Here is a 27,910-nt window from a genome sequence, read left to right as displayed (position 1 = left end):
GAGTCTAGCTACCTGGTAGTAGGGTTAGGTGATGTGTCTAGTTACCTGCCAGCCCTTGTCTGCAGTGCGATAGTAGGGGTAGTGTTTGGTGATGTGTGTGTAGATTCCAGACAGGGTCAGCTGTCTGTCTGGTGCTGAAGAGATGGCCTGTACTATCAACTGGGCGTAGGAGTAGGGAGGCTTCGATTCATCCTGGATAAGACAGGAGAGAGGGGTTAATATATATATATTAACCCCCATTATATACATATATACACACACACACACACACACACACACACACACACACACACACACACACACACACACACACACACACACACACACACACACACACACACACACAGTGAAGTATACCTTGGGGCTGTCTCCGCCGCCGGACTCTCCGTGTTGCTCAGCAACGCCCCGCTGTTGCTCGGAGACAGCCTTGGCAGCGAACTCCGCAGCCAGCTGGAGGTCAGATGTCACGTTGCGTCCGTAGCGATAACCCGATGACCCCGCACCCCTCGGACTGGCCGGGCACGAGTTAGGAACACTGGAGAGGAGGATGAGAGGGGAGAAGGAGAATGAGAAGGAGAGCAGAATGAGAGGGGAGAAGGAGAGGACAATGAGAGGGGAGAAGGAGAGGACAATGAGAGGGGAGAGTAGTGGTAGGAGAGGACAATGAGAGGGGAGAAGGAGAGGACAATGAGAGGGGAGAAGGAGAGGACAATGAGAGGGGAGAAGGAGAGGACAATGAGAGGGGAGAAGGAGGGACAATGAGAGGGGAGAAGGAGAGGACAATGAGAGGGGAGAAGGAGAGGACAATGAGAGGGGAGAAGGAGAGGACAATGAGAGGGGAGAAGGAGAGGACAATGAGAGGGGAGAAGGAGAGGACAATGAGAGGGGAGAAGGAGGGGAGGACAATGAGAGGGGAGAAGGAGAGGACAATGAGAGGGGAGAAGGAGAGGAGAACAGGAGAGAAGGAGAAGGAGAGGACAATGGAGGAGAGAAGGAGAGGAGAATGAGAGGGGAGAAGGAGAGGACAATGAGAGGGGAGAAGGAGAGGACAATGAGAGGGGAGAAGGAGAGGACAATGAGAGGGGAGAAGGAGAGGACAATGAGAGGGAGAAGGAGAGGACAAAGAGAGGGGAGAAGGAGAGGAGAATGAGAGGGGAGAAGGAGAGGACAATGAGAGGGGAGAAGGAGAGGACAATGAGAGGGGAGAAGGAGAGGACAATGAGAGGGGAGAAGGAGAGGACAATGAGAGGGGAGAAGGAGAGGACAATGGGAGAGGGGAGAAGGAGAGAGGAGGACAATGAGAGGGAGAGGGGAGAAGGAGAGGACAATGAGAGGGGAGAAGGAGAGGACAATGAGAGGGGAGAAGGAGAGGACAATGAGAGGGGAGAAGGAGAGGACAATGAGAGGGGAGAAGGAGAGGACAATGAGAGGGGAGAAGGAAAGGACAATGAGAGGGGATAAGGAGAGGAGAATGAGAGGGGAGAAGGACAATGAGAGGGGAGAAGGAGAGGACAATGGGAGAGGAGAATGAGAGGAGAAGGAGAGGAGAATGAGAGGACAATGAGAGGGGAGAAGGAGAGGAGAATGAGAGGGGAGAAGGATGAGAGAAGGATGAGGAGAGAGAGAGTAAGATCTAGAATAGGGTAACTCCACCTAACGGAATTGCGAATACATTTTTAAGTTAAAAAAATGAGCGTATGTCAAGGAGAAACCATCGAGTTCAAAGTTCAACAACAAATTCAATCCAATCAAATAAACCATTGACACGGAACATTTGACCCCATTACCTGGAACAACTGATTTACTGAGCGCCGCCAGCCCCTACGCTGTGTTCCAGATTAATTTATTTGGACCGTGGTGATTTGTAACACTGAAAGAGGCCCCTGGGTGTCACCATAACCCACCATATGACAACACCACCATACCATCACTACTATAACAGAGCTATACTATCACCACATGGTGACACCACCACTACTATAACAGAGCTATACTATCACCACGAAAATAACCGAACCAATAACACCACCATACTATCACCACTAAAATAACACCACTATACTATCACCACTAAAATAACACCACCATACTATCACCACTAAAATAACACCACCACTGTGCTAATAACACCACCATACTACCACCACTAAAATAACCGAGTCAATAACACCACTATACTATCACCACTAAAATAACCGAACCAATAACACCACCATACTACCACCACTAAAATAACACCACCATACTATCACCACTAAAATAACACCACCATACTATCACCACTAAAATAACCGAACCAATAACACCACCATACTATCACCACTAAAATAACACCACCATACTATCACCACTGAGTCAATAACACCACCATACTATCACCACTAAAATAACACCACCATACTATCACCACTAAAATAACCGAGCCAATAACACCACTATACTATCACCACTAAAATAACACCACCATACTATCACCACTAAAATAACCGAACCAATAACACCATCATACTATCACCACTAAAATAACACCACCATACTATCACCACTAAAATAACACCACCATACTATCACCACTAAAATAACACCACCATACTATCACCACTAAAATAACAACCAATAACACCACCATACTACCACCACTAAAATAACCTCACCACTGTACCAATAACACCACCATACTACCACCACTAAAATAACACCACCATACATACTATCACCACTAAAATAACACCACCATACTATCACCACTAAAATAACCGAAAATAACACCACCATACTATCACCACTAAAATAACCGAACCAATAACACCACCATACTATCACCACTAAAATAACACCACCATACTATCACCACTAAAATAACAGAGCCAATAACACCACTATACTATCACCACTAAAATAACCGAACCAATAACACCACCATACTATCACCACTAAAATAACCTCACCACTGTACCAATAACACCACCATACTATCACCACTAAAATAACCGAACCAATAACACCACTATACTATCACCACTAAAATAACACCACTATACTATCACCACTAAAATAACACCACTATACTATCACCACTAAAATAACACCACCACTGTGCCAATAACACCACCATACTATCACCACTAAAATAACCGAACCAATAACACCACCATACTATCTATACATCACACTAAAATAACCGAACCAATAACACCACCATACTATCACCACATACACCATCACTACTGTAACAGAGCTATACTATCACCACGAAAATTAACCTCACCACTGTGCCAATAACACCACCATACTATCACCACTAAAATAACACCACCATACTATCACCACTAAAATAACAATAACACCACCATACTATCACCACTAAAATAACCGAACCAATAACACCACTATACTATCACCACTAAAATAACACCACCATACTATCACCACTAAAATAAAAATAACACCACCATACTATCACCACTAAAATAACCGAACCAATAACACCACCATACTATCACCACTAAAATAACACCACCAATAACACCACCATACTATCACCACTAAAATAACACCACCATACTATCACCACTAAAATAACAGAGCCAATAACACCACTATACTATCACCACTAAAATAACCGAACCAATAACACCACCATACTATCACCACTAAAATAACCTCACCACTGTACCAATAACACCACCATACTATCACCACTAAAATAACCGAACCAATAACACCACTATACTATCACCACTAAAATAACACCACTATACTATCACCACTAAAATAACACCACTATACTATCACCACTAAAATAACACCACCACTGTGCCAATAACACCACCATACTATCACCACTAAAATAACCGAACCAATAACACCACCATACTATCACCACTAAAATAACACCACCATACTATCACCACTAAAATAACAGAGCCAATAACACCACTATACTATCACCACTAAAATAACCGAACCAATAACACCACCATACTATCACCACTAAAATAACCTCACCACTGTACCAATAACACCACCATACTATCACCACTAAAATAACCGAACCAATAACACCACTATACTATCACCACTAAAATAACACCACTATACTATCACCACTAAAATAACACCACTATACTATCACCACTAAAATAACACCACCACTGTGCCAATAACACCACCATACTATCACCACTAAAATAACCGAACCAATAACACCACCATACTATCACCACTATACTATCACCACTAAAATAACCGAACCAATAACACCACCATACTATCACCACATGGTGACACCATCACTACTGTAACAGAGCTATACTATCACCACGAAAATTAACCTCACCACTGTGCCAATAACACCACCATACTATCACCACTAAAATAACACCACCATACTATCACCACTAAAATAACCGAGCCAATAACAGCACCATACTATCACCACTAAAATAACCGAACCAATAACACCACTATACTATCACCACTAAAATAACACCACCATACTATCACCACTAAAATAACCGAGCCAATAACACCACCATACTATCACCACTAAAATAACCGAACCAATAACACCACCATACTACCACCACTAAAATAACACCACCATACTATCACCACTGAGTCAATAACACCACCATACCATCACCACTAAAATAACCGATAACAATAACAACCCTGCTGTCTGATCCCATGTATTAGATACCATCTCCTCCTGCTGTCTGATCCCATGTATTAGATACCATCTCCTGCTGTCTGATCCCATGTATTAGATACCATCTCCTCCTGCTGTCTGATCCCATGTATTAGATACCATCTCCTCCTGCTGTCTGATCCCATGTATTAGATACCATCTCCTGCTGTCTGTCCCATGATCCCATCTCCTCCTGCTATCCCATGTATTAGATACCATCTCCTCCTGCTGCTGTCCCATGATCCCATCTCCTGTATTAGATACCATGTATCTCCATCTCCTGCTGTCTGATCCCATGTATTAGATACCATCTCCTCCTGCTGTCTGATCCCATGTATTAGATACCATCTCCTCCTGCTGTCTGATCCCATGTATTAGATACCATCTCCTCCTGCTGTCTGATCCCATGTATTAGATACCATCTCCTCCTGCTGTCTGATCCCATGTATTAGATACCATCTCCTGCTGTCTGATCCCATGTATTAGATACCATCTCCTCCTGTCTGATCCCATGTATTAGATACCATCTGCTGTCTGATCCCATGTATTAGATACCATCTCCTGATCCCATGTATTAGATACCATCTCCTCCTGCTGTCTGATCCCATGTATTAGATGCCATCTCCTCCTGCTGTCTGATCCCATGTATTAGATACCATCTCCTCCTGTCTGATCCCATGTATTAGATACCATCTCCTCCTGTCTGATCCCATGTATTAGATACCATCTCCTGCTGTCTGATCCCATGTATTAGATACCATCTCCTGCTGTCTGACCCCATGTATTAGATACCATCTCCTCCAGCTCTCTGATCCCATGTATTAGATACCATCTCCTCCTGCTGTCTGATCCCATGTATTAGATACCATCTCCTGCTGCTGTCTGATCCCATGTATTAGATACCATCTCCTGCTGCTGTCTGATCCCATGTATTAGATACCATCTCCTCCTGCTGCTGTCTGATCCCATGTATTAGATACCATCTCCTCCTGCTGTCTGATCCCATGTATTAGATACCATCTCCTCCTGCTGTCTGATCCCATGTATTAGATACCATCTCCTCCTGCTGTCTGATCCCATGTATTAGATACCATCTCCTGCTGTCTGATCCCATGTATTAGATACCATCTCCTCCTGTCTGATCCCATGTATTAGATACCATCTGCTGTCTGATCCCATGTATTAGATACCATCTCCTGCTGTCTGATCCCATGTATTAGATACCATCTCCTCCTGCTGTCTGATCCCATGTATTAGATGCCATCTCCTCCTGCTGTCTGATCCCATGTATTAGATACCATCTCCTCCTGTCTGATCCCATGTATTAGATACCATCTCCTCCTGTCTGATCCCATGTATTAGATACCATCTCCTGCTGTCTGATCCCATGTATTAGATACCATCTCCTGCTGTCTGACCCCATGTATTAGATACCATCTCCTCCTGCTCTCTGATCCCATGTATTAGATACCATCTCCTCCTGCTGTCTGATCCCATGTATTAGATACCATCTCCTCCTGCTCTCTGATCCCATGTATTAGATACCATCTCCTCCTGCTGTCTGATCCCATGTATTAGATACCATCTCCTCCTGCTCTCTGATCCCATGTATTAGATACCATCTCCTCCTGCTGTCTGATCCCATGTATTAGATACCATCTCCTCCTGCTGTCTGATCCCATGTATTAGATACCATCTCCTCCTGCTGTCTGTCCCATGTATCCATCTCCTCCTGCTGTCTGATCCCATGTATTAGATACCATCTCCTCCTGCTGTCTGATCCCATGTATTAGATACCATCTCCTCCTGCTGTCTGATCCCATGTATTAGATACCATCTCCTCCTGCTGTCTGATCCCATGTATTAGATACCATCTCCTCCTGCTGTCTGATCCCATGTATTAGATACCATCTCCTCCTGCTGTCTGATCCCATGTATTAGATACCTCCTCCTGCTGTCTGATCCCATGTATTAGATACCATCTCCTGCTGTCTGATCCCATGTATTAGATACCATCTCCTCCTGCTGTCTGAACCCATGTATTAGATACCATCTCCTGCTGTCTGATCCCATGTATTAGATACCATCTCCTCCTGCTGCTGTCTGATCCCATGTATTAGATACCATCTCCTGCTGTCTGATCCCATGTATTAGATACCATCTCCTCCTGCTGCTGTCTGATCCCATGTATTAGATAACATCTCCTCCTCCTGTCTGATCCCATGTATTAGATACCATCTCCTGCTGTCTGATCCCATGTATTAGATACCATCTCCTCCTGCTGTCTGATCCCATGTATTAGATACCATCTCCTGCTGTCTGATCCCATGTATTAGATACCATCTCCTGCTGCTGTCTGATCCCATGTATTAGATACCATCTCCTGCTGTCTGTCTGATCCATCTCCTGCTGTCTGATCCCATGTATTAGATACCATCTCCTGCTGTCTGATCCCATGTATTAGATACCATCTCCTCCTGTCTGATCCCATGTATTAGATACCATCTCCTGCTGTCTGATCCCATGTATTAGATACCATCTCCTGCTGCTGTCTGATCCCATGTATTAGATACCATCTCCTCCTGCTGTCTGATCCCATGTATTAGATACCATCTCCTCCTGTCTGATCCCATGTATTAGATACCATCTCCTCCTGTCTGATCCCATGTATTAGATACCATCTCCTGCTATTGGAGCCTGCTCTGCTCTGATTGGCTGCTGTATAAAACACATGTGGTCCGTCACCCCTCCATCTGCTACTGGGCGTGCAGGTTCTTGGTTCAACCCTGCTCAAACCTACCAGTCAGCTTATCAAGGTTCCGGTTGAGCAGCTGAAATTTTACAACGTGGTTGTGTTAGAGCAGGGCTGGAGTAAAAGCCTGCACCCCCAACAGCTGGAATCTCCTGGAGGACAGTTGACCACCCTGCAACATTACATTTATAACCAAATACTGTGAGCGGCCCAGCCAGAGCCCGGACTTGAACCCGATCAAACATCTCCGAAGAGACGTGTGTAATGAATTTCGTCTGCTGTTTGAAGAGAGTCAGACCGAAATGCAGCGTGTAGGTTACTCATGACTTTTAATGAAGAAATATGCGGTACATGAAATAACGGAAGAAGAAAACAACAAACGAGTGAAACTAATTACAGCCTATCTGGTGACTAACACTAAGACAGGTACAATCACCCACGAAATACAACGCGCACTCAGGCTGCCTAAATACGGTTCCCAATCCGAGACAACGAGAATCAGCTGACTCCAATTAGGAATCGCCTCAGGCAGCCAAGCCTAACTAGACACACCCCTAATAATACACACTCCCAATTAATACAAACCCCAATACGAAATACAACATATAAACCCATGTCACACCCTGGCCTACCCAAACATATAACAAAAACACAAGATACAATGACCAAGGCGTGACAACGTGAAAATAATGGTACAGCGACGCTCCCCATCCAACCTGACAGAGCTTGAGAAGAACTACAGAGAAGAATGGGAGAAATTTCCCAAATACAGGTGTGCCAAGCTTGTAGCGTCAAACCCAAGAAGACTCGATGCTGTAATCGCTGCCAAAGGTGCTTCAACAAAGTACTGAGGAAAGGGTCTGAATAGTTATGCAAAACGTGATATATATTAATTTTTGGGGGCAAACATGTCTAAAAACCTGTTTTCCCTTTGTCATTATGGAGTATTGTGATGTCGTTATGGGGTATTGTGATGTCGTTATGGGGTATTGTGATGTCGTTATGGGGTATTGTGATGTCGTTATGGGGTATTGTGATGTCGTTATGGGGTATTGTGATGTCGTTATTGGGTATTGTGATGTCGTTATTGGGTATTGTGATGTCGTTATTGGGTATTGTGATGTCGTTATTGGGTATTGTGTGTAGATTGATGGGGGGGGCGATATAATCCAATTTAGAATAAGGCTTTAGCGTTGACAAAAGGTGTAAAAAGTCAAGTGGTTTGAATACCTTCTGAAGGCATATGTATATCCCTACTTTACAGTGTGAAGATCCCAACCCCACACACATACAGGCCCCCTCCTCTGGGCAGCAAAGTAAACACTGGTTTCCAGGGGAGAGTGTGTGTGTGTGTGTGTTTGTTTTGGCTCAGATGCTGTAGTGCGTCTGCAGGTGTTTCAAACAAAAGAAGAAGGAGACATGAGGAAGAAGAGTGAAAGACGTATGAAAGGAGAAAGAAAATACAGGAAAAGTAAGATAAAAAATTACAAAAAAACTCAAATCAAACTGTAGAACTATAAAACTATAATCAAACAACCGTAGAACTATAATTAAACAACCGTAGAACGAGCTGGAACTATAATCAAACAACCGTAGAACTATAATCAAACAACCGTAGAACTATAATTAAACAACTGTAGAACTAGCTGGAACTATAATCAAACAACCATAGAGCTATAATCAAACAACCGTAGAACTAACTGGAGCTATAATCAAACAACCGTAGAACGAGCTGGAACTATAATCAAACAACCGTAGAACTATAATCAAACAACCGTAGAACTATAATCAAACAACCGTAGAACTATAATTAAACAACTGTAGAACTAACTGGAACTATAATCAAACAACCGTAGAACTATAATTAAACAACTGTAGAACTAACTGGAACTATAATCAAACAACCGTAGAACTATAATCAAACAACTGTAAAACTAGCTGGAGCTATAATCAAACAACTGTAAAACTATGCAAATAGGTGTACAACTCTAGAACTATGCAAATAGGTGTACAACTCTAGAACTATGCAAATAGGTGTACAACTCTAGAACTATGCAAATAGGTGTACAACTCTAGAACTATGCAAATAGGTGTACAACTCTAGAACTATGCAAATAGGTGTACAACTCTAGAACTATGCAAATAGGTGTACAACTCTAGAACTATGCAAATAGGTGTACAACTCTAGAACTATGCAAATAGGTGTACAACTCTAGAACTATGCAAATAGGTGTACAACTCTAGAACTATGCAAATAGGTGTACAACTCTACAACTGTAGAACTAGAGAAATAGATAGTTGTAATTAACATGGTAGTAACCCCTGTCATTAACCAACTGTAGAAATAGAGAAATAGATAGTTGTAATTAACATGGTAGTAACCCCTGTCATTAACCAACTGTAGAAATAGATAGTTGTAATTAACATGGTAGTAACCCCTGTCATTAACCAACTGTAGAAATAGAGAAATAGATAGTTGTAATTAACATGGTAGTAACCCCTGTCATTAACCAACTGTAGAAATAGAGAAATAGATAGTTGTAATTAACATGGTAGTAACCCCTGTCATTAACCAACTGTAGAAATAGATAGTTGTAATTAACATGGTAGTAACCCCTGTCATTAACCAACTGTAGAAATAGATAGTTGTAATTAACATGGTAGTAACCCCTGTCATTAACCAACTGTAGAAATAGATAGTTGTAATTAACATGGTAGTAACCCCTGTCATTAACCAACTGTAGAAATAGAGAAATAGATAGTTGTAATTAACATGGTAGTAACCCCTGTCATTAACCAACTGTAGAAATAGATAGATTGTAATTAACATGGTAGTAACCCCTGTCATTAACCAACTGTAGAAATAGATAGTTGTAATTAACATGGTAGTAACCCCTGTCATTAACCAACTGTAGAAATAGATAGTTGTAATTAACATGGTAGTAACCCCTGTCATTAACCAACTGTAGAAATAGAGAAATAGATAGTTGTAATTAACATGGTAGTAACCCCTGTCATTAACCAACTGTAGAAATAGATAGTTGTAATTAACATGGTAGTAACCCCTGTCATTAACCAACTGTAGAAATAGATAGTTGTAATTAACATGGTAGTAACCCCTGTCATTAACCAACTGTAGAAATAGATAGTTGTAATTAACATGGTAGTAACCCCTGTCATTAACCAACTGTAGAAATAGAGAAATAGATAGTTGTAATTAACATGGTAGTAACCCCAGTCATTAACCAACTGTAGAAATAGATAGTTGTAATTAACATGGTAGTAACCCCTGTCATTAACCAACTGTAGAAATAGATAGTTGTAATTAACATGGTAGTAACCCCTGTCATTAACCAACTGTAGAAATAGATAGTTGTAATTAACATGGTAGTAACCCCTGTCATTAACCAACTGTAGAACTAGAGAAATAGATAGTTGTAATTAACATGGTAGTAACCCCTGTCATTAACCAACTGTAGAAATAGATAGTTGTAATTAACATGGTAGTAACCCCTGTCATTAACCAACTGTAGAAATAGATAGTTGTAATTAACATGGTAGTAACCCCTGTCATTAACCAACTGTAGAAATAGATAGTTGTAATTAACATGGTAGTAACCCCTGTCATTAACCAACTGTAGAAATAGATAGTTGTAATTAACATGGTAGTAACCCCTGTCATTAACCAACTGTAGAAATAGATAGTTGTAATTAACATGGTAGTAACCCCTGTCATTAACCAACTGTAGAAATAGATAGTAGTAATTAACATGGTAGTAACCCCTGTCATTAACCAACTGTAGAAATAGATAGATAGTTGTAATTAACATGGTAGTAACCCCTGTCATTAACCAACTGTAGAAATAGATAGTTGTAATTAACATGGTAGTAACCCCTGTCATTAACCAACTGTAGAAATAGAGAAATAGATAGTTGTAATTAACATGGTAGTAACCCCTGTCATTAACCAACTGTAGAAATAGATAGTTGTAATTAACATGGTAGTAACCCCTGTCATTAACCAACTGTAGAAATAGATAGTAGTAATTAACATGGTAGTAACCCCTGTCATTAACCAACTGTAGAAATAGATAGTTGTAATTAACATGGTAGTAACCCCTGTCATTAACCAACTGTAGAAATAGATAGTTGTAATTAACATGGTAGTAACCCCTGTCATTAACCAACTGTAGAAATAGATAGTAGTAATTAACATGGTAGTAACCCCTGTCATTAACCAACTGTAGAAATAGATAGTTGTAATTAACATGGTAGTAACCCCTGTCATTAACCAACTGTAGAAATAGATAGTTGTAATTAACATGGTAGTAACCCCTGTCATTAACCAACTGTAGAAATAGATAGATAGTTGTAATTAACATGGTAGTAACCCCTGTCATTAACCAACTGTAGAAATAGAGAACTAGATAGTTGTAATTAACATGGTAGTAACCCCTGTCATTAACCAACTGTAGAAATAGATAGTTGTAATTAACATGGTAGTAACCCCTGTCATTAACCAACTGTAGAAATAGATAGTTGTAAAACCCCTAGATAGTTGTAATTAACATGGTAGTAACCCCTGTCATTAACCAACTGTAGAAATAGAAACTAGATAGTTGTAATTAACATGGTAGTAACCCCTGTCATTAACCAACTGTAGAAATAGAGAACTAGATAGTTGTAATTAACATGGTAGTAACCCCTGTCATTAACCAACTGTAGAAATAGATAGTTGTAATTAACATGGTAGTAACCCTGTCATTAACCAACTGTAGAAATAGATAGTTGTAATTAACATGGTAGTAACCCCAGTCATTAACCAACTGTAGAAATAGATAGTTGTAATTAACATGGTAGTAACCCCTGTCATTAACCAACTGTAGAAATAGAGAAATAGATAGTTGTAATTAACATGGTAGTAACCCCTGTCATTAACCAACTGTAGAAATAGATAGTTGTAATTAACATGGTAGTAACCCCTGTCATTAACCAACTGTAGAAATAGATAGATAGTTGTAATTAACATGGTAGTAACCCCTGTCATTAACCAACTGTAGAAATAGATAGTTGTAATTAACATGGTAGTAACCCCTGTCATTAACCAACTGTAGAAATAGATAGATAGTTGTAATTAACATGGTAGTAACCCCATTCATTAACCAACTGTAGAAATAGATAGTTGTAATTAACATGGTAGTAACCCCTGTCATTAACCAACTGTAGAAATAGAGAAATAGATAGTTGTAATTAACATGGTAGTAACCCCTGTCATTAACCAACTGTAGAAATAGATAGTTGTAATTAACATGGTAGTAACCCCTGTCATTAACCAACTGTAGAAATAGATAGAACTAGATAGTTGTAATTAACATGGTAGTAACCCCTGTCATTAACCAACTGTAGAAATAGATAGTTGTAATTAACATGGTAGTAACCCCTGTCATTAACCAACTGTAGAAATAGATAGTTGTAATTAACATGGTAGTAACCCCTGTCATTAACCAACTGTAGAAATAGAGAAATAGATAGTTGTAATTAACATGGTAGTAACCCCTGTCATTAACCAACTGTAGAAATAGATAGTTGTAATTAACATGGTAGTAACCCCTGTCATTAACTGTCATTAACCAACTGTAGAACTAGAGAAATAGATAGTTGTAATTAACATGGTAGTAACCCCTGTCATTAACCAACTGTAGAAATAGAGAAATAGATAGTTGTAATTAACATGGTAGTAACCCCTGTCATTAACCAACTGTAGAAATAGAGAAATAGATAGTTGTAATTAACATGGTAGTAACCCTTGTCATTAACCAACTGTAGAAATAGATAGTTGTAATTAACATGGTAGTAACCCTTGTCATTAACCAACTGTAGAAATAGATAGTTGTAATTAACATGGTAGTAACCCTTGTCATTAACCAACTGTAGAAATAGATAGTTGTAATTAACATGGTAGTAACCCCTGTCATTAACCAACTGTAGAAATAGATAGTTGTAATTAACATGGTAGTAACCCCTGTCATTAACCAACTGTAGAAATAGAGAACTAGATAGTTGTAATTAACATGGTAGTAACCCCTGTCATTAACCAACTGTAGAAATAGATAGTTGTAATTAACATGGTAGTAACCCCTGTCATTAACCAACTGTAGAAATAGAGAAATAGATAGTTGTAATTAACATGGTAGTAACCCCTGTCATTAACCAACTGTAGAAATAGAGAACTAGATAGTTGTAATTAACATGGTAGTAACCCTTGTCATTAACCAACTGTAGAAATAGATAGTTGTAATTAACATGGTAGTAACCCCTGTCATTAACCAACTGTAGAAATAGAGAAATAGATAGTTGTAATTAACATGGTAGTAACCCCTGTCATTAACCAACTGTAGAAATAGATAGTTGTAATTAACATGGTAGTAACCCCTGTCATTAACCAACTGTAGAAATAGAGAAATAGATAGTTGTAATTAACATGGTAGTAACCCCTGTCATTAACCAACTGTAGAAATAGATAGATAGTTGTAATTAACATGGTAGTAACCCCTGTCATTAACCAACTGTAGAAATAGATAGTTGTAATTAACATGGTAGTAACCCCTGTCATTAACCAACTGTAGAAATAGAGAAATAGATAGTTGTAATTAACATGGTAGTAACCCCTGTCATTAACCAACTGTAGAAATAGATAGTTGTAATTAACATGGTAGTAACCCCTGTCATTAACCAACTGTAGAAATAGATAGTTGTAATTAACATGGTAGTAACCCTTGTCATTAACCAACTGTAGAAATAGATAGTTGTAATTAACATGGTAGTAACCCCTGTCATTAACCAACTGTAGAAATAGATAGTTGTAATTAACATGGTAGTAACCCCAGTCATTAACCAACTGTAGAAATAGAGAAATAGATAGTTGTAATTAACATGGTAGTAACCCCTGTCATTAACCAACTGTAGAAATAGATAGTTGTAATTAACATGGTAGTAACCCCTGTCATTAACCAACTGTAGAAATAGATAGTTGTAATTAACATGGTAGTAACCCCTGTCATTAACCAACTGTAGAAATAGATAGTTGTAATTAACATGGTAGTAACCCTGTCATTAACCAACTGTAGAAATAGATAGTTGTAATTAACATGGTAGTAACCCCTGTCATTAACCAACTGTAGAAATAGATAGTTGTAATTAACATGGTAGTAACCCCTGTCATTAACCAACTGTAGAAATAGATAGATAGTTGTAATTAACATGGTAGTAACCCTTGTCATTAACCAACTGTAGAAATAGATAGATAGTTGTAATTAACATGGTAGTAACCCTTGTCATTAACCAACTGTAGAAATTAAGTAACCCCTGTCATTAACCAACTAGATAGTTGTAATTAACATGGTAGTAACCCCTGTCATTAACCAACTGTAGAAATAGAGAACTAGATAGTTGTAATTAACATGGTAGTAACCCTTGTCATTAACCAACTGTAGAAATAGATAGTTGTAATTAACATGGTAGTAACCCTTGTCATTAACCAACTGTAGAAATAGAGAAATAGATAGTTGTAATTAACATGGTAGTAACCCCTGTCATTAACCAACTGTAGAAATAGAGAAATAGATAGTTGTAATTAACATGGTAGTAACCCCTGTCATTAACCAACTGTAACTGTAGAAATAGATAGTTGTAATTAACATGGTAGTAACCCCTGTCATTAACCAACTGTAGAAATAGAGAACTAGATAGTTGTAATTAACATGGTAGTAACCCCTGTCATTAACCAACTGTAGAAATAGATAGTTGTAATTAACATGGTAGTAACCCCTGTCATTAACCAACTGTAGAAATAGAGAAATAGATAGTTGTAATTAACATGGTAGTAACCCCTGTCATTAACCAACTGTAGAAATAGATAGTTGTAATTAACATGGTAGTAACCCCTGTCATTAACCAACTGTAGAAATAGATAAATAGATAGTTGTAATTAACATGGTAGTAACCCCTGTCATTAACCAACTGTAGAAATAGATAGTTGTAATTAACATGGTAGTAACCCTGTCATTAACCAACTGTAGAAATAGAGAACTAGATAGTTGTAATTAACATGGTAGTAACCCCTGTCATTAACCAACTGTAGAAATAGATAGTTGTAATTAACATGGTAGTAACCCTTGTCATTAACCAACTGTAGAAATAGATAGTTGTAATTAACATGGTAGTAACCCCTGTCATTAACCAACTGTAGAAATAGAGAAATAGATAGTTGTAATTAACATGGTAGTAACCCCTGTCATTAACCAACTGTAGAAATAGATAGTTGTAATTAACATGGTAGTAACCCCTGTCATTAACCAACTGTAGAAATAGATAGTTGTAATTAACATGGTAGTAACCCCTGTCATTAACCAACTGTAGAAATAGAGAAATAGATAGTTGTAATTAACATGGTAGTAACCCCTGTCATTAACCAACTGTAGAACTAGAGAAATAGATAGTTGTAATTAACATGGTAGTAACCCTTGTCATTAACCAACTGTAGAAATAGATAGTTGTAATTAACATGGTAGTAACCCTTGTCATTAACCAACTGTAGAAATAGATAGTTGTAATTAACATGGTAGTAACCCCTGTCATTAACCAACTGTAGAAATAGATAGTTGTAATTAACATGGTAGTAACCCCTGTCATTAACCAACTGTAGAAATAGATAGTTGTAATTAACATGGTAGTAACCCCTGTCATTAACCAACTGTAGAAATAGAGAACTAGATAGTTGTAATTAACATGGTAGTAACCCCTGTCATTAACCAACTGTAGAAATAGATAGTTGTAATTAACATGGTAGTAACCCCTGTCATTAACCAACTGTAGAAATAGAGAACTAGATAGTTGTAATTAACATGGTAGTAACCCCTGTCATTAACCAACTGTAGAAATAGAGAACTAGATAGTTGTAATTAACATGGTAGTAACCCTTGTCATTAACCAACTGTAGAAATAGATAGTTGTAATTAACATGGTAGTAACCCCTGTCATTAACCAACTGTAGAAATAGAGAAATAGATAGTTGTAATTAACATGGTAGTAACCCCTGTCATTAACCAACTGTAGAAATAGATAGTTGTAATTAACATGGTAGTAACCCCTGTCATTAACCAACTGTAGAAATAGAGAAATAGATAGTTGTAATTAACATGGTAGTAACCCCTGTCATTAACCAACTGTAGAAATAGAGAAATAGATAGTTGTAATTAACATGGTAGTAACCCCTGTCATTAACCAACTGTAGAAATAGATAGTTGTAATTAACATGGTAGTAACCCCTGTCATTAACCAACTGTAGAAATAGAGAAATAGATAGTTGTAATTAACATGGTAGTAACCCCTGTCATTAACCAACTGTAGAAATAGATAGTTGTAATTAACATGGTAGTAACCCTTGTCATTAACCAACTGTAGAAATAGATAGTTGTAATTAACATGGTAGTAACCCTTGTCATTAACCAACTGTAGAAATAGATAGTTGTAATTAACATGGTAGTAACCCCTGTCATTAACCAACTGTAGAAATAGATAGTTGTAATTAACATGGTAGTAACCCCAGTCATTAACCAACTGTAGAAATAGAGAAATAGATAGTTGTAATTAACATGGTAGTAACCCCTGTCATTAACCAACTGTAGAAATAGATAGTTGTAATTAACATGGTAGTAACCCTTGTCATTAACCAACTGTAGAAATAGATAGTTGTAATTAACATGGTAGTAACCCCTGTCATTAACCAACTGTAGAAATAGATAGTTGTAATTAACATGGTAGTAACCCCTGTCATTAACCAACTGTAGAAATAGATAGTTGTAATTAACATGGTAGTAACCCCTGTCATTAACCAACTGTAGAAATAGATAGTTGTAATTAACATGGTAGTAACCCTTGTCATTAACCAACTGTAGAAATAGAGAACTAGATAGTTGTAATTAACATGGTAGTAACCCTTGTCATTAACCAACTGTAGAAATAGAGAACTAGATAGTTGTAATTAACATGGTAGTAACCCTTGTCATTAACCAACTGTAGAAATAGAGAAACTAGATAGTTGTAATTAACATGGTAGTAACCCCTGTCATTAACCAACTGTAGAAATAGATAGATAGTTGTAATTAACATGGTAGTAACCCCTGTCATTAACCAACTGTAGAAATAGAGAAATAGATAGTTGTAATTAACATGGTAGTAACCCTGTCATTAACCAACTGTAGAAATAGATAGTTGTAATTAACATGGTAGTAACCCCTGTCATTAACCAACTGTAGAAATAGAGAAATAGATAGTTGTAATTAACATGGTAGTAACCCCTGTCATTAACCAACTGTAGAAATAGAGAAATAGATAGTTGTAATTAACATGGTAGTAACCCCTGTCATTAACCAACTGTAGAAATAGATAGAAACATAGATAGTTGTAATTAACATGGTAGTAACCCCTGTCATTAACCAACTGTAGAAATAGAGAAATAGATAGTTGTAATTAACATGGTAGTAACCCCTGTCATTAACCAACTGTAGAAATAGATAGTTGTAATTAACATGGTAGTAACCCCTGTCATTAACCAACTGTAGAAATAGATAGTTGTAATTAACATGGTAGTAACCCCTGTCATTAACCAACTGTAGAAATAGATAGTTGTAATTAACATGGTAGTAACCCCAGTCATTAACCAACTGTAGAAATAGATAGTTGTAATTAACATGGTAGTAACCCCTGTCATTAACCAACTGTAGAAATAGATAGATAGTTGTAATTAACATGGTAGTAACCCCTGTCATTAACCAACTGTAGAAATAGAGAAATAGATAGTTGTAATTAACATGGTAGTAACCCCTGTCATTAACCAACTGTAGAAATAGATAGTTGTAATTAACATGGTAGTAACCCCTGTCATTAACCAACTGTAGAAATAGAGAAATAGATAGTTGTAATTAACATGGTAGTAACCCCTGTCATTAACCAACTGTAGAAATAGATAGTTGTAATTAACATGGTAGTAACCCCTGTCATTAACCAACTGTAGAAATAGATAGTTGTAATTAACATGGTAGTAACCCCTGTCATTAACCAACTGTAGAAATAGATAGTTGTAATTAACATGGTAGTAACCCCTGTCATTAACCAACTGTAGAAATAGATAGTTGTAATTAACATGGTAGTAACCCCATTAACCAACTGTCATTAACCAACTGTAGAAATAGATAGTTGTAATTAACATGGTAGTAACCCCTGTCATTAACCAACTGTAGAAATAGATAGTTGTAATTAACATGGTAGTAACCCCTGTCATTAACCAACTGTAGAAATAGATAGTTGTAATTAACATGGTAGTAACCCCTGTCATTAACCAACTGTAGAAATAGATAGTTGTAATTAACATGGTAGTAACCCCTGTCATTAACCAACTGTAGAAATAGATAGTTGTAATTAACATGGTAGTAACCCCAGTCATTAACCAACTGTAGAAATAGATAGTTGTAATTAACATGGTAGTAACCCCTGTCATTAACCAACTGTAGAAATAGATAGTTGTAATTAACATGGTAGTAACCCCTGTCATTAACCAACTGTAGAAATAGATAGTTGTAATTAACATGGTAGTAACCCCTGTCATTAACCAACTGTAGAAATAGATAGTTGTAATTAACATGGTAGTAACCTTGTCATTAACCAACTGAGAAATAGATAGTTGTAATTAACTGTCATTAACCAACTGTAGAAATAGAGAACTAGATAGTTGTAATTAACATGGTAGTAACCCTTGTCATTAACCAACTGTAGAAATAGAGAACTAGATAGTTGTAATTAACATGGTAGTAACCCTTGTCATTAACCAACTGTAGAAATAGAGAACTAGATAGTTGTAATTAACATGGTAGTAACCCCTGTCATTAACCAACTGTAGAAATAGAGAAATAGATAGTTGTAATTAACATGGTAGTAACCCCTGTCATTAACCAACTGTAGAAATAGAGAAATAGATAGTTGTAATTAACATGGTAGTAACCCCATTAACCAACTGTAGAAATAGTAGATAGTTGTAATTAACATTAACCAACCAACTGTAGAAATAGAGAAATAGATAGTTGTAATTAACATGGTAGTAACCCTGTCATTAACCAACTGTAGAAATAGAAAATAGATAGTTGTAATTAACATGGTAGTAACCCCTGTCATTAACCAACTGTAGAAATAGAGAAATAGATAGTTGTAATTAACATGGTAGTAACCCCTGTCATTAACCAACTGTAGAAATAGATAGTTGTAATTAACATGGTAGTAACCCCTGTCATTAACCAACTGTAGAAATAGAAAATAGATAGTTGTAATTAACATGGTAGTAACCCTGTCATTAACCAACTGTAGAAATAGATAGTTGTAATTAACATGGTAGTAACCCCTGTCATTAACCAACTAGATAGTTGTAGAAATAGATAGTTGTAATTAACATGGTAGTAACCCCTGTCATTAACCAACTGTAGAAATAGATAGTTGTAATTAACATGGTAGTAACCCCTGTCATTAACCAACTGTAGAAATAGATAGTTGTAATTAACATGGTAGTAACCCCTGTCATTAACCAACTGTAGAAATAGATAGTTGTAATTAACATGGTAGTAACCCCTGTCATTAACCAACTGTAGAAATAGATAGTTGTAATTAACATGGTAGTAACCCCTGTCATTAACCAACTGTAGAAATAGATAGTTGTAATTAACATGGTAGTAACCCCTGTCATTAACCAACTGTAGAAATAGATAGTTGTAATTAACATGGTAGTAACCCCTGTCATTAACCAACTGTAGAAATAGATAGTTGTAATTAACATGGTAGTAACCCCTGTCATTAACCAACTGTAGAAATAGATAGTTGTAATTAACATGGTAGTAACCCCTGTCATTAACCAACTGTAGAAATAGATAGTTGTAATTAACATGGTAGTAACCCCTGTCATTAACCAACTGTAGAAATAGATAGTTGTAATTAACATGGTAGTAACCCCTGTCATTAACCAACTGTAGAAATAGATAGTTGTAATTAACATGGTAGTAACCCCTGTCATTAACCAACTGTAGAAATAGATAGTTGTAATTAACATGGTAGTAACCCCTGTCATTAACCAACTGTAGAAATAGATAGTTGTAATTAACATGGTAGTAACCCCTGTCATTAACCAACTGTAGAAATAGATAGTTGTAATTAACATGGTAGTAACCCCTGTCATTAACCAACTGTAGAAAAATAGATAGTTGTAATTAACATGGTAGTAACCCCTGTCATTAACCAACTGTAGAAATAGATAGTTGTAATTAACATGGTAGTAACCCCTGTCATTAACCAACTGTAGAAATAGAAATAGATAGTTGTAATTAACATGGTAGTAACCCCTGTCATTAACCAACTGTAGAAATAGATAGTTGTAATTAACATGGTAGTAACCCCTGTCATTAACCAACTGTAGAAATAGAGAAATAGATAGTTGTAATTAACATGGTAGTAACCCCTGTCATTAACCAACTGTAGAAATAGATAGATTGTAATTAACATGGTAGTAACCCCTGTCATTAACCAACTGTAGAAATAGAAATTAACATAGATAGTTGTAATTAACATGGTAGTAACCCCTGTCATTAACCAACTGTAGAAATAGATAGTTGTAATTAACATGGTAGTAACCCCTGTCATTAACCAACTGTAGAAATAGATAGTTGTAATTAACATGGTAGTAACCCCTGTCATTAACCAACTGTAGAAATAGATAGTTGTAATTAACATGGTAGTAACCCCTGTCATTAACCAACTGTAGAAATAGATAGTTGTAATTAACATGGTAGTAACCCCTGTCATTAACCAACTGTAGAAATAGATAGTTGTAATTAACATGGTAGTAACCCTTGTCATTAACCAACTGTAGAAATAGATAGTTGTAATTAACATGGTAGTAACCCCTGTCATTAACCAACTGTAGAAATAGATAGTTGTAATTAACATGGTAGTAACCCCTGTCATTAACCAACTGTAGAAATAGATAGTTGTAATTAACATGGTAGTAACCCCTGTCATTAACCAACTGTAGAAATAGATAGTTGTAATTAACATGGTAGTAACCCCTGTCATTAACCAACTGTAGAAATAGATAGTTGTAATTAACATGGTAGTAACCCCTGTCATTAACCAACTGTAGAAATAGATAGTTGTAATTAACATGGTAGTAACCCTTGTCATTAACCAACTGTAGAAATAGAGAAATAGATAGTTGTAATTAACATGGTAGTAACCCCTGTCATTAACCAACTGTAGAAATAGAGAAATAGATAGTTGTAATTAACATGGTAGTAACCCCTGTCATTAACCTCACAACCTTTTCTTTCACTCATGTATTTTGTAATAAATCTGTCTTTTTTCAGCACCTTACTTTTGCTACAAACGACAACACTCCACCCCCTTCTCTCCCTACACATCCCTCCTCTTCTCTGTCTCCCCCCCCCCCCCCCAACAGTGTCAGCACGAGAACTGCCAAGGAGAGGGGGAGGTTTGGGGAGAATATAAACACACACAGTATAAACTTGTCCAACTAGATCAGTGGCTCGTGTTACCATGTGAAGGTCCAATGTTTTTGTTTTGGGAGTGTGTTAGTGTGTGTGTGTGTTAGTGTGTGTGTGTGTGTGTTAGTGTGTGTGTGTTAGTGTGTGTGTGTTAGTGTGTGTGAATTGTTGTGGGGGAGTGTTACAGTAGCTAAAGTAGCAAGCCTGAAAAAGGCCACAGTGTGATAGGAGCGAGGGAAGGGGTGTGTGTGTGTGTATGGGGGAGTGTGTGTGTGGGAGTGGTGTGTGTGTGAGGGGGAGTGTGTGGGGGTGAGTGTGTATGGGTGAGTGTGTGTGTGTGTGTGTGTGTGTATGGGGGAGTGTGTGTGTATGGGTGAGTGTGTGTGTATGGGGAGTGTGTGTGTATGGGGAGTGTGTGTGTATGGGGAGTGTGTGTGTATGGGGAGTGTGTGTGTATGTGTGTGTGTATGGGGAGTGTGTGTGTGTGTATGGGGGAGTGTGTGTGTATGGGGGAGTGTGTGTGTGTGTGTGTGTGTGTGGGGGAGTGTGTGTGTGGGGGGGAGTGTGTGGGGAGTGTGTGTATGGGGAGTGTGTGTGTGTGTGTGTGTGTGGGGGAGTGTGTGTGTGTGTGTGTGTATGGGTGAGTGTGTGTGTGTGTGTGTGTGTGTGTGTGTGTGTGTGTGTGTGTGTGTGTGTGTGTGTGTGTGTGTGTGTGTGTGTGTGTGTGTGTGTGTGTGTGTGGGAGTGTGTGTGTGTGTGTGTGGGAGTGTGTATGTGTGTGTGGGGGAGTGTGTATGTGTGTGTGGGGGAGTGTGTGTGTGTGTGTGTGTGTGTGTGTGTGTGTGTGTGTGTGTGTGTGTGTGTGTGTGTGTGTGTGTGTGTGTGTGTGTGTGTGTGTGTGTGTGTGTGTGTGTGTGTGGGGCCTAAGGGGGAGCTCTGAAAAGGAAACCAGTGAGTGGAGAGCAGGAGAAAAAAAAAACACAAGTTGAGGCAAAAAAACAAAAAACCTGGGGTTGGACCAATCAGGAGCCTGCTAGCGGCTGCCGTGCCATATATGGCTTGTGTACACATACTATGACACCGGATGGCCCACGTGGTGCAGGACAACACACACACCACCAGGGGGAGACAGACACACAGGGAATAATGCTAGAATACTTCCTCTTTCCAGGTTTTTTATTCTGATTCAAAGTATTGTTCGAGTGTTTTCAGGCACCTATGTCCAAACAGTAAAGAAGATAATAATAATAATAATAATAATAATAAAATGATATAATTTTTCAGAACGGATAAATGTTTTTATTGTAAAATTAAAACGACTAAAACCCAGATATAAAAGTATTTTCTATCTTGAACTAAAAGATAGAGCTCTATCTTGAACTAAAAGATTCTATCTTGAACTAAAAAATAGAGCTCTATCTTGAACTAAAAGATAGAGCTCTATCTTGAACTAAAAGATAGAGCTATATAATTGAAATAAAAGATAGAGCTATATAATTGAAATAAAAGATAGAGCTCTATCTTGAACTAAAAGATAGAGCTCTATCTTGAACTAAAAGATAGAGTTCTATCTTGAACTAAAAGATAGAGTTCTATCTTGAACTAAAAGATAGAGTTCTATCTTGAACTAAAAGATAGAGCTATATAATTGAAATAAAAGATAGAGCTATATAATTGAAATAAAAGATAGAGCTCTATCTTGAAATAAAAGATAGAGCTATATATTGAAATAAGATCATGTTGTTTGAGAACTAACAGTCACCAAAATAAAAACTAGACAAATCAGGGACAATCTGAAATTCCCCCGAATTATGGTGTCATGGCACGAGCCTCCACTAAAGCAAATTCAGAGATTCTGAACGTGAGTGAGTGAGTGAGTGAGTGAGTGTGTGTGAGAGCAGACATGTGTTGGTGTGTCTCCTCACCTGAGGGTCCCTGTCGGAGAGGGCAGCGGGCTGACCAGGTGTCGCAGGTCCTCGTGGTGCATTGTGGGAATGCTGATCTTGAGGGGGGAGATGTGTGGGAGGAGGGTGAGGCGGGGCGGGGGAGACCGCTGCTCCTCCTCTCTCGACTCCTCCCCAGACAACAGAGAGGAGAACTGGATTTTGATCACTGTACTGGGGAACCTGAACACACATCTAGGAGGAGAGGTAGAGAGGAAGAGGAGGCGAGGGGGGAAGAGGAGGCGAGGGGGGAAGAGGAGGCGAGGGAAGAGGAGGCGAGGGAAGAGGAGGCGAGGGAAGAGGAGGCGAGGGAAGGGAAGAGAGGCGAGGGAAGAGGAGGCGAGGAAGAGGAGGGAAGCGAGGGAAGAGGAGGCGAGGGAAGAGGAGGCGAGGGAAGATGAGGAGAGGGAAGAGGAGATCGGGAGGAAGACGGACGGAGGTGTTTTTTTAGTATATCTTAGAGTTACTAGACATCTCTTCAGTAAAACACTTCCTACTTCCTGGTAGTGCAGGCTTTAGTTCCAACCCAGCAATAAGTTTAAAACCTCAACAGAATCGGTGGGTCCCTCCGCGGGACGGTTGAGCTAACGTAGGCTAATCACATTAGCCTGAGGTTGTAAGTAACAAGAACATTTCCCAGGACGTAGACATATCTGATATTGGCAGAATGCCTAAATTATTGTTAATCTAACTGCACTGTCCAATTTACAGTAGCTGTTACAGTGAACTAATACCATGCTATTGTTTGAGGAGAGCACACAGTTATGAACTTGAAAATGTATTGATAAACCAATTAGGCACATTTGGGTAGTCTTGATACAATATCTTGCACAGAAATGCAATGGTTCATTGGATCAGGCTAAAACTTTGCACGTACACGGCTGCCAACTAGTGGCCAAAATCTAAATTGCGGCTAAAGTCCAAAGTTAAATCAGGAAATGTATTATCTTTTACCAGATCTAACGAGTTACATTCTCCTACATTCATTTAACATTTCCACAAACTTCAGTGTTTCCTTTCAAATAGTATCAAGAATATGCATATTCTTGCTTCAGGATAGTTAGTTTTTGGGTATGTTTTTTTTTTAATATGTTTTTTTTATTAAGGGGCGGAACCTTTTAACACACCTGGTTACACCTGTGGTAACAGGCCTCCAGACTAACATTTTCCCCTGGTGATACTGGTGCCACTAAGTTTTTCAGTTGGTGGCAGCAGGTTAGTATATAGACAGAGACAGACAGACTTTTACACACACACACACACACACACACACACACACACAAATAGTTCCATTGACAGCTGTACCTGCCTCACACTTAATTTCTTTAAACATCCACATACCTGGGTAAGAAAACAGGAGCTATCCCTTGTTCTCCTTTCAAAATGTGTGTGTGACTGGGAAAAGGAGGAGATACATCTCTAATTGATGAGATCCCATTGGATGATTGGAGATGACATCATAGAATTAAGAATCCTATTCCTCATTACAAAAACAAAACAAAAAACAAAGCAACAGTATTGTCATCTGTGTGATCAGCTGACGGCTTGACGCTGCGGCAACGGTGATCTTGGGCTTGTGTGCGCGGCTGCTCAGTCACGGAAACCCATTTTCATGAAGCTCTCGATCAATAGTTATTGTGCTGACGTTGCTTCCAGAGGCAGTTTGGAGTCTGTAGTGAGTGTTGCAACGGAGGACAGACGACAACAACGAAAAATGCTTCAGCGGGCCCCTTCACTACAGACCCTGGTTCGATTCCTTCCTGTGAGCTTGGGCTCGGGGTGTCACTACAGACCCTGGTTCGATTCCTTCCTGTGAGCTTGGGCTCGGGGTGTCACTACAGACCCTGGTTCGTTTCCTTCCTGTGAGCTTGGGCTAGAGGCGTCACTACAGACCCTGGTTCGATTCCTTCCTGTGAGATTGGGCTCGAGGTGTCACTACAGACCCTGGTTCGATTCCTTCCTGTGAGCTTGGGCTAGAGGTGTCACTACAGACCCTGGTTTGATTCCTTCCTGTGAGCTTGGGCTAGGTGTCACTACAGACCCTGGTTCGATTCCTTCCTGTGAGCTTGGGCTCGAGGTGTCACTACAGACCCTGGTTCGATTCCTTCCTGTGAGCTTGGGCTAGAGTTGTCACTACAGACCCTGGTTCGATTCCTTCCTGTGATCTCGGGCTCCCGGGTGGCGCAGCGGTCTAAGGCACTGCATCTCAGCGCTAGAGGTGTCACTACAGACCCTGGTTTGATTCCAGGCTGTATCACAACCAGTTGTGTTTGGAGTCCCATAGGACGGTGCACAATCGACCCAGAGTTGTCCAGGTTAGGGTTTGGCAGTCATTGTAAATAAGAATTTGTTCTTAATTGACTTGCCTAGTTGAAAGATTAAATAAATAACATTTAAAAATGGCGTGTCCTACCACTTCGAGGCTGAGCCGTTGTTGCTCCTAGACGTTTCCACTTCACAATAACAGCACTTATAGTTGACCGGGGGGCAGCTCTAGAAAGGCAGACAATTTACAACCTGACTTGGTTGGAAAGGGGGCATCCTATGACGTTGAAAGTCACTGAGCTCTTCACTAAGGCCATTCTACTGTTAATGTTTGTCTATGGAGATTGCATGGCAGTGTGTTTGATTATATACAGCTGTCGGCAACGGGTGCGGCTGAAATAAACAAATCCACTAATTTGAAGGGTTGTCCACATACTTTTGGCCATGTATTATTAATGTATATATTAAACCCCTTCAAATGAGTGGATTAGTGTGTTTTGTCTGTCTATCTATCTATATATATATAGATATATATATTTTTTTGGGGGGGGGGGATAATGTGTGTATTTTTCTGTATTTACTTGATAGGTATTAGTGTTGGGAGCTAGAAACACACGTATACTGCACCTGCAGATCTGTGTTACGCGACCAATAAACGTAGGTTTGATAGTGAATAGCCGTCATGCTGACTTGAGACTGTTTACATTCTGTGTTTACGGGACACAATGTCGCCACCACCGTCCGTCAAAAACCACAAAGTAACTCTAAAATGTTTCCGTTTAGCTGCGCAGTCTCCTAAAGACCAGAAGACTGCAATGGATTCACTTTAGCTAAACAGCTCGTATCTTCCCAATGTAGTTTTAAACCAAGTTAAGAGACTGTGTCTATATATATATATATATATTTTTTTTACAATATCGGGTTTTCAATGCGAATGGCTAATGCATAGAGTAGACAACTTTGACTAGTGGTCTTAACTTTCTAACTTACAGCTAAAAAAATGTGAATCGTGGCAGGTGTTTGTTTATTAATTAACAAGTCCAACAAAAAGTTTGCTTTAATTAACATAACTAGCATGCTAATGTTGCTAACTTTACAGTAGGCAGCTGAAAAATGTGACTTGTGGCAGGTACTTACTCCCGGGGCAGCTGCAGGGAGGCGCGCCTCTCCTCTGAAACACGCCGTCCACGAAGACGCCGTTCTTCCCGAGGCAGCGCAGCGAAAACCCGCACGGCTCCTCGAAGGTGATCTGGAGGTGCCGCCGAGAGATGAAGCTCGAGTGACCCATGTTTATATCCACGGAGCCGTGCGACGAGTTACGGCCTACGGTCACTGTCCGCTGCCTCATGACGAAATCAAAGTCCCGGCCTTCGAGCCTGGCCAGGGCCCGAGGAGGAGACGCGAGGCGAGGAGGCATCGCGCAGCCCCGACTCAGCACCGAAGAGCCCGAGAAGGTGAAATTGGGAGGGTATGCGGGTGAGGTCACCCCGACTCGAACAGGGCTGCACGGGGCAGATTGCAAGGCCAGTAGGGCTCGAGCTCCGGTGTCGTCCCGAAAGTCTGCCATCTTCTTTTTTGGGGGGGTTGAATACAAACACACTCTCGACTCTCAGACACACAGGTCCCAGTAACGCGAAGGGTTATTGGACGGGCCGCTCACGAG

The 27,910-nt window shown here is 39.3% G+C and overlaps 1 protein-coding gene across 1 annotated transcript; it reads right to left on the bottom strand.

Annotated features, from left to right (window-relative positions):
• On the bottom strand, window positions 1-27,825 carry LOC124023294 (forkhead box protein K1-like). Its single transcript, XM_046337799.1, has 4 exons — window positions 27,381-27,825; window positions 23,965-24,177; window positions 358-535; window positions 1-192 (listed from the first exon to the last, which is right to left on the bottom strand). Exons 1-4 carry the CDS (start codon window positions 27,812-27,814, stop codon window positions 25-27), a joined length of 993 nt encoding a protein of 330 aa, XP_046193755.1. The 5' UTR covers window positions 27,815-27,825; the 3' UTR covers window positions 1-24.
• Between the last annotated feature and the right edge of the window lie 85 nt (window positions 27,826-27,910).

The sequence above is a fragment of the Oncorhynchus gorbuscha genome, unplaced genomic scaffold, assembly GCF_021184085.1.
Source record: "Oncorhynchus gorbuscha isolate QuinsamMale2020 ecotype Even-year unplaced genomic scaffold, OgorEven_v1.0 Un_scaffold_1577, whole genome shotgun sequence".
NCBI classification, from domain to species: domain Eukaryota; kingdom Metazoa; phylum Chordata; class Actinopteri; order Salmoniformes; family Salmonidae; genus Oncorhynchus; species Oncorhynchus gorbuscha.
Note: the sequence above shows the minus strand (reverse complement) of the source record. Positions and strands in the feature narration are given on the sequence as shown.

Bases quoted from the DNA above. Each gene is read 5' to 3' on its own strand.
- LOC124023294 (XM_046337799.1), bottom strand. From the start codon at position 27,814: ATGGCAGACTTTCGGGACGACACCGGAGCTCGAGCCCTACTGGCCTTG. The intron at 24,178-27,380 runs GTACCTGCCACA...CTCTCCTCCTAG, and splicing joins TGCAGCTGCCCCGGGAGTAA to ATGTGTGTTCAGGTTCCCCA. The intron at 193-357 runs GTATACTTCACT...TGTCTTATCCAG, and splicing joins GCGGCGGAGACAGCCCCAAG to GATGAATCGAAGCCTCCCTA.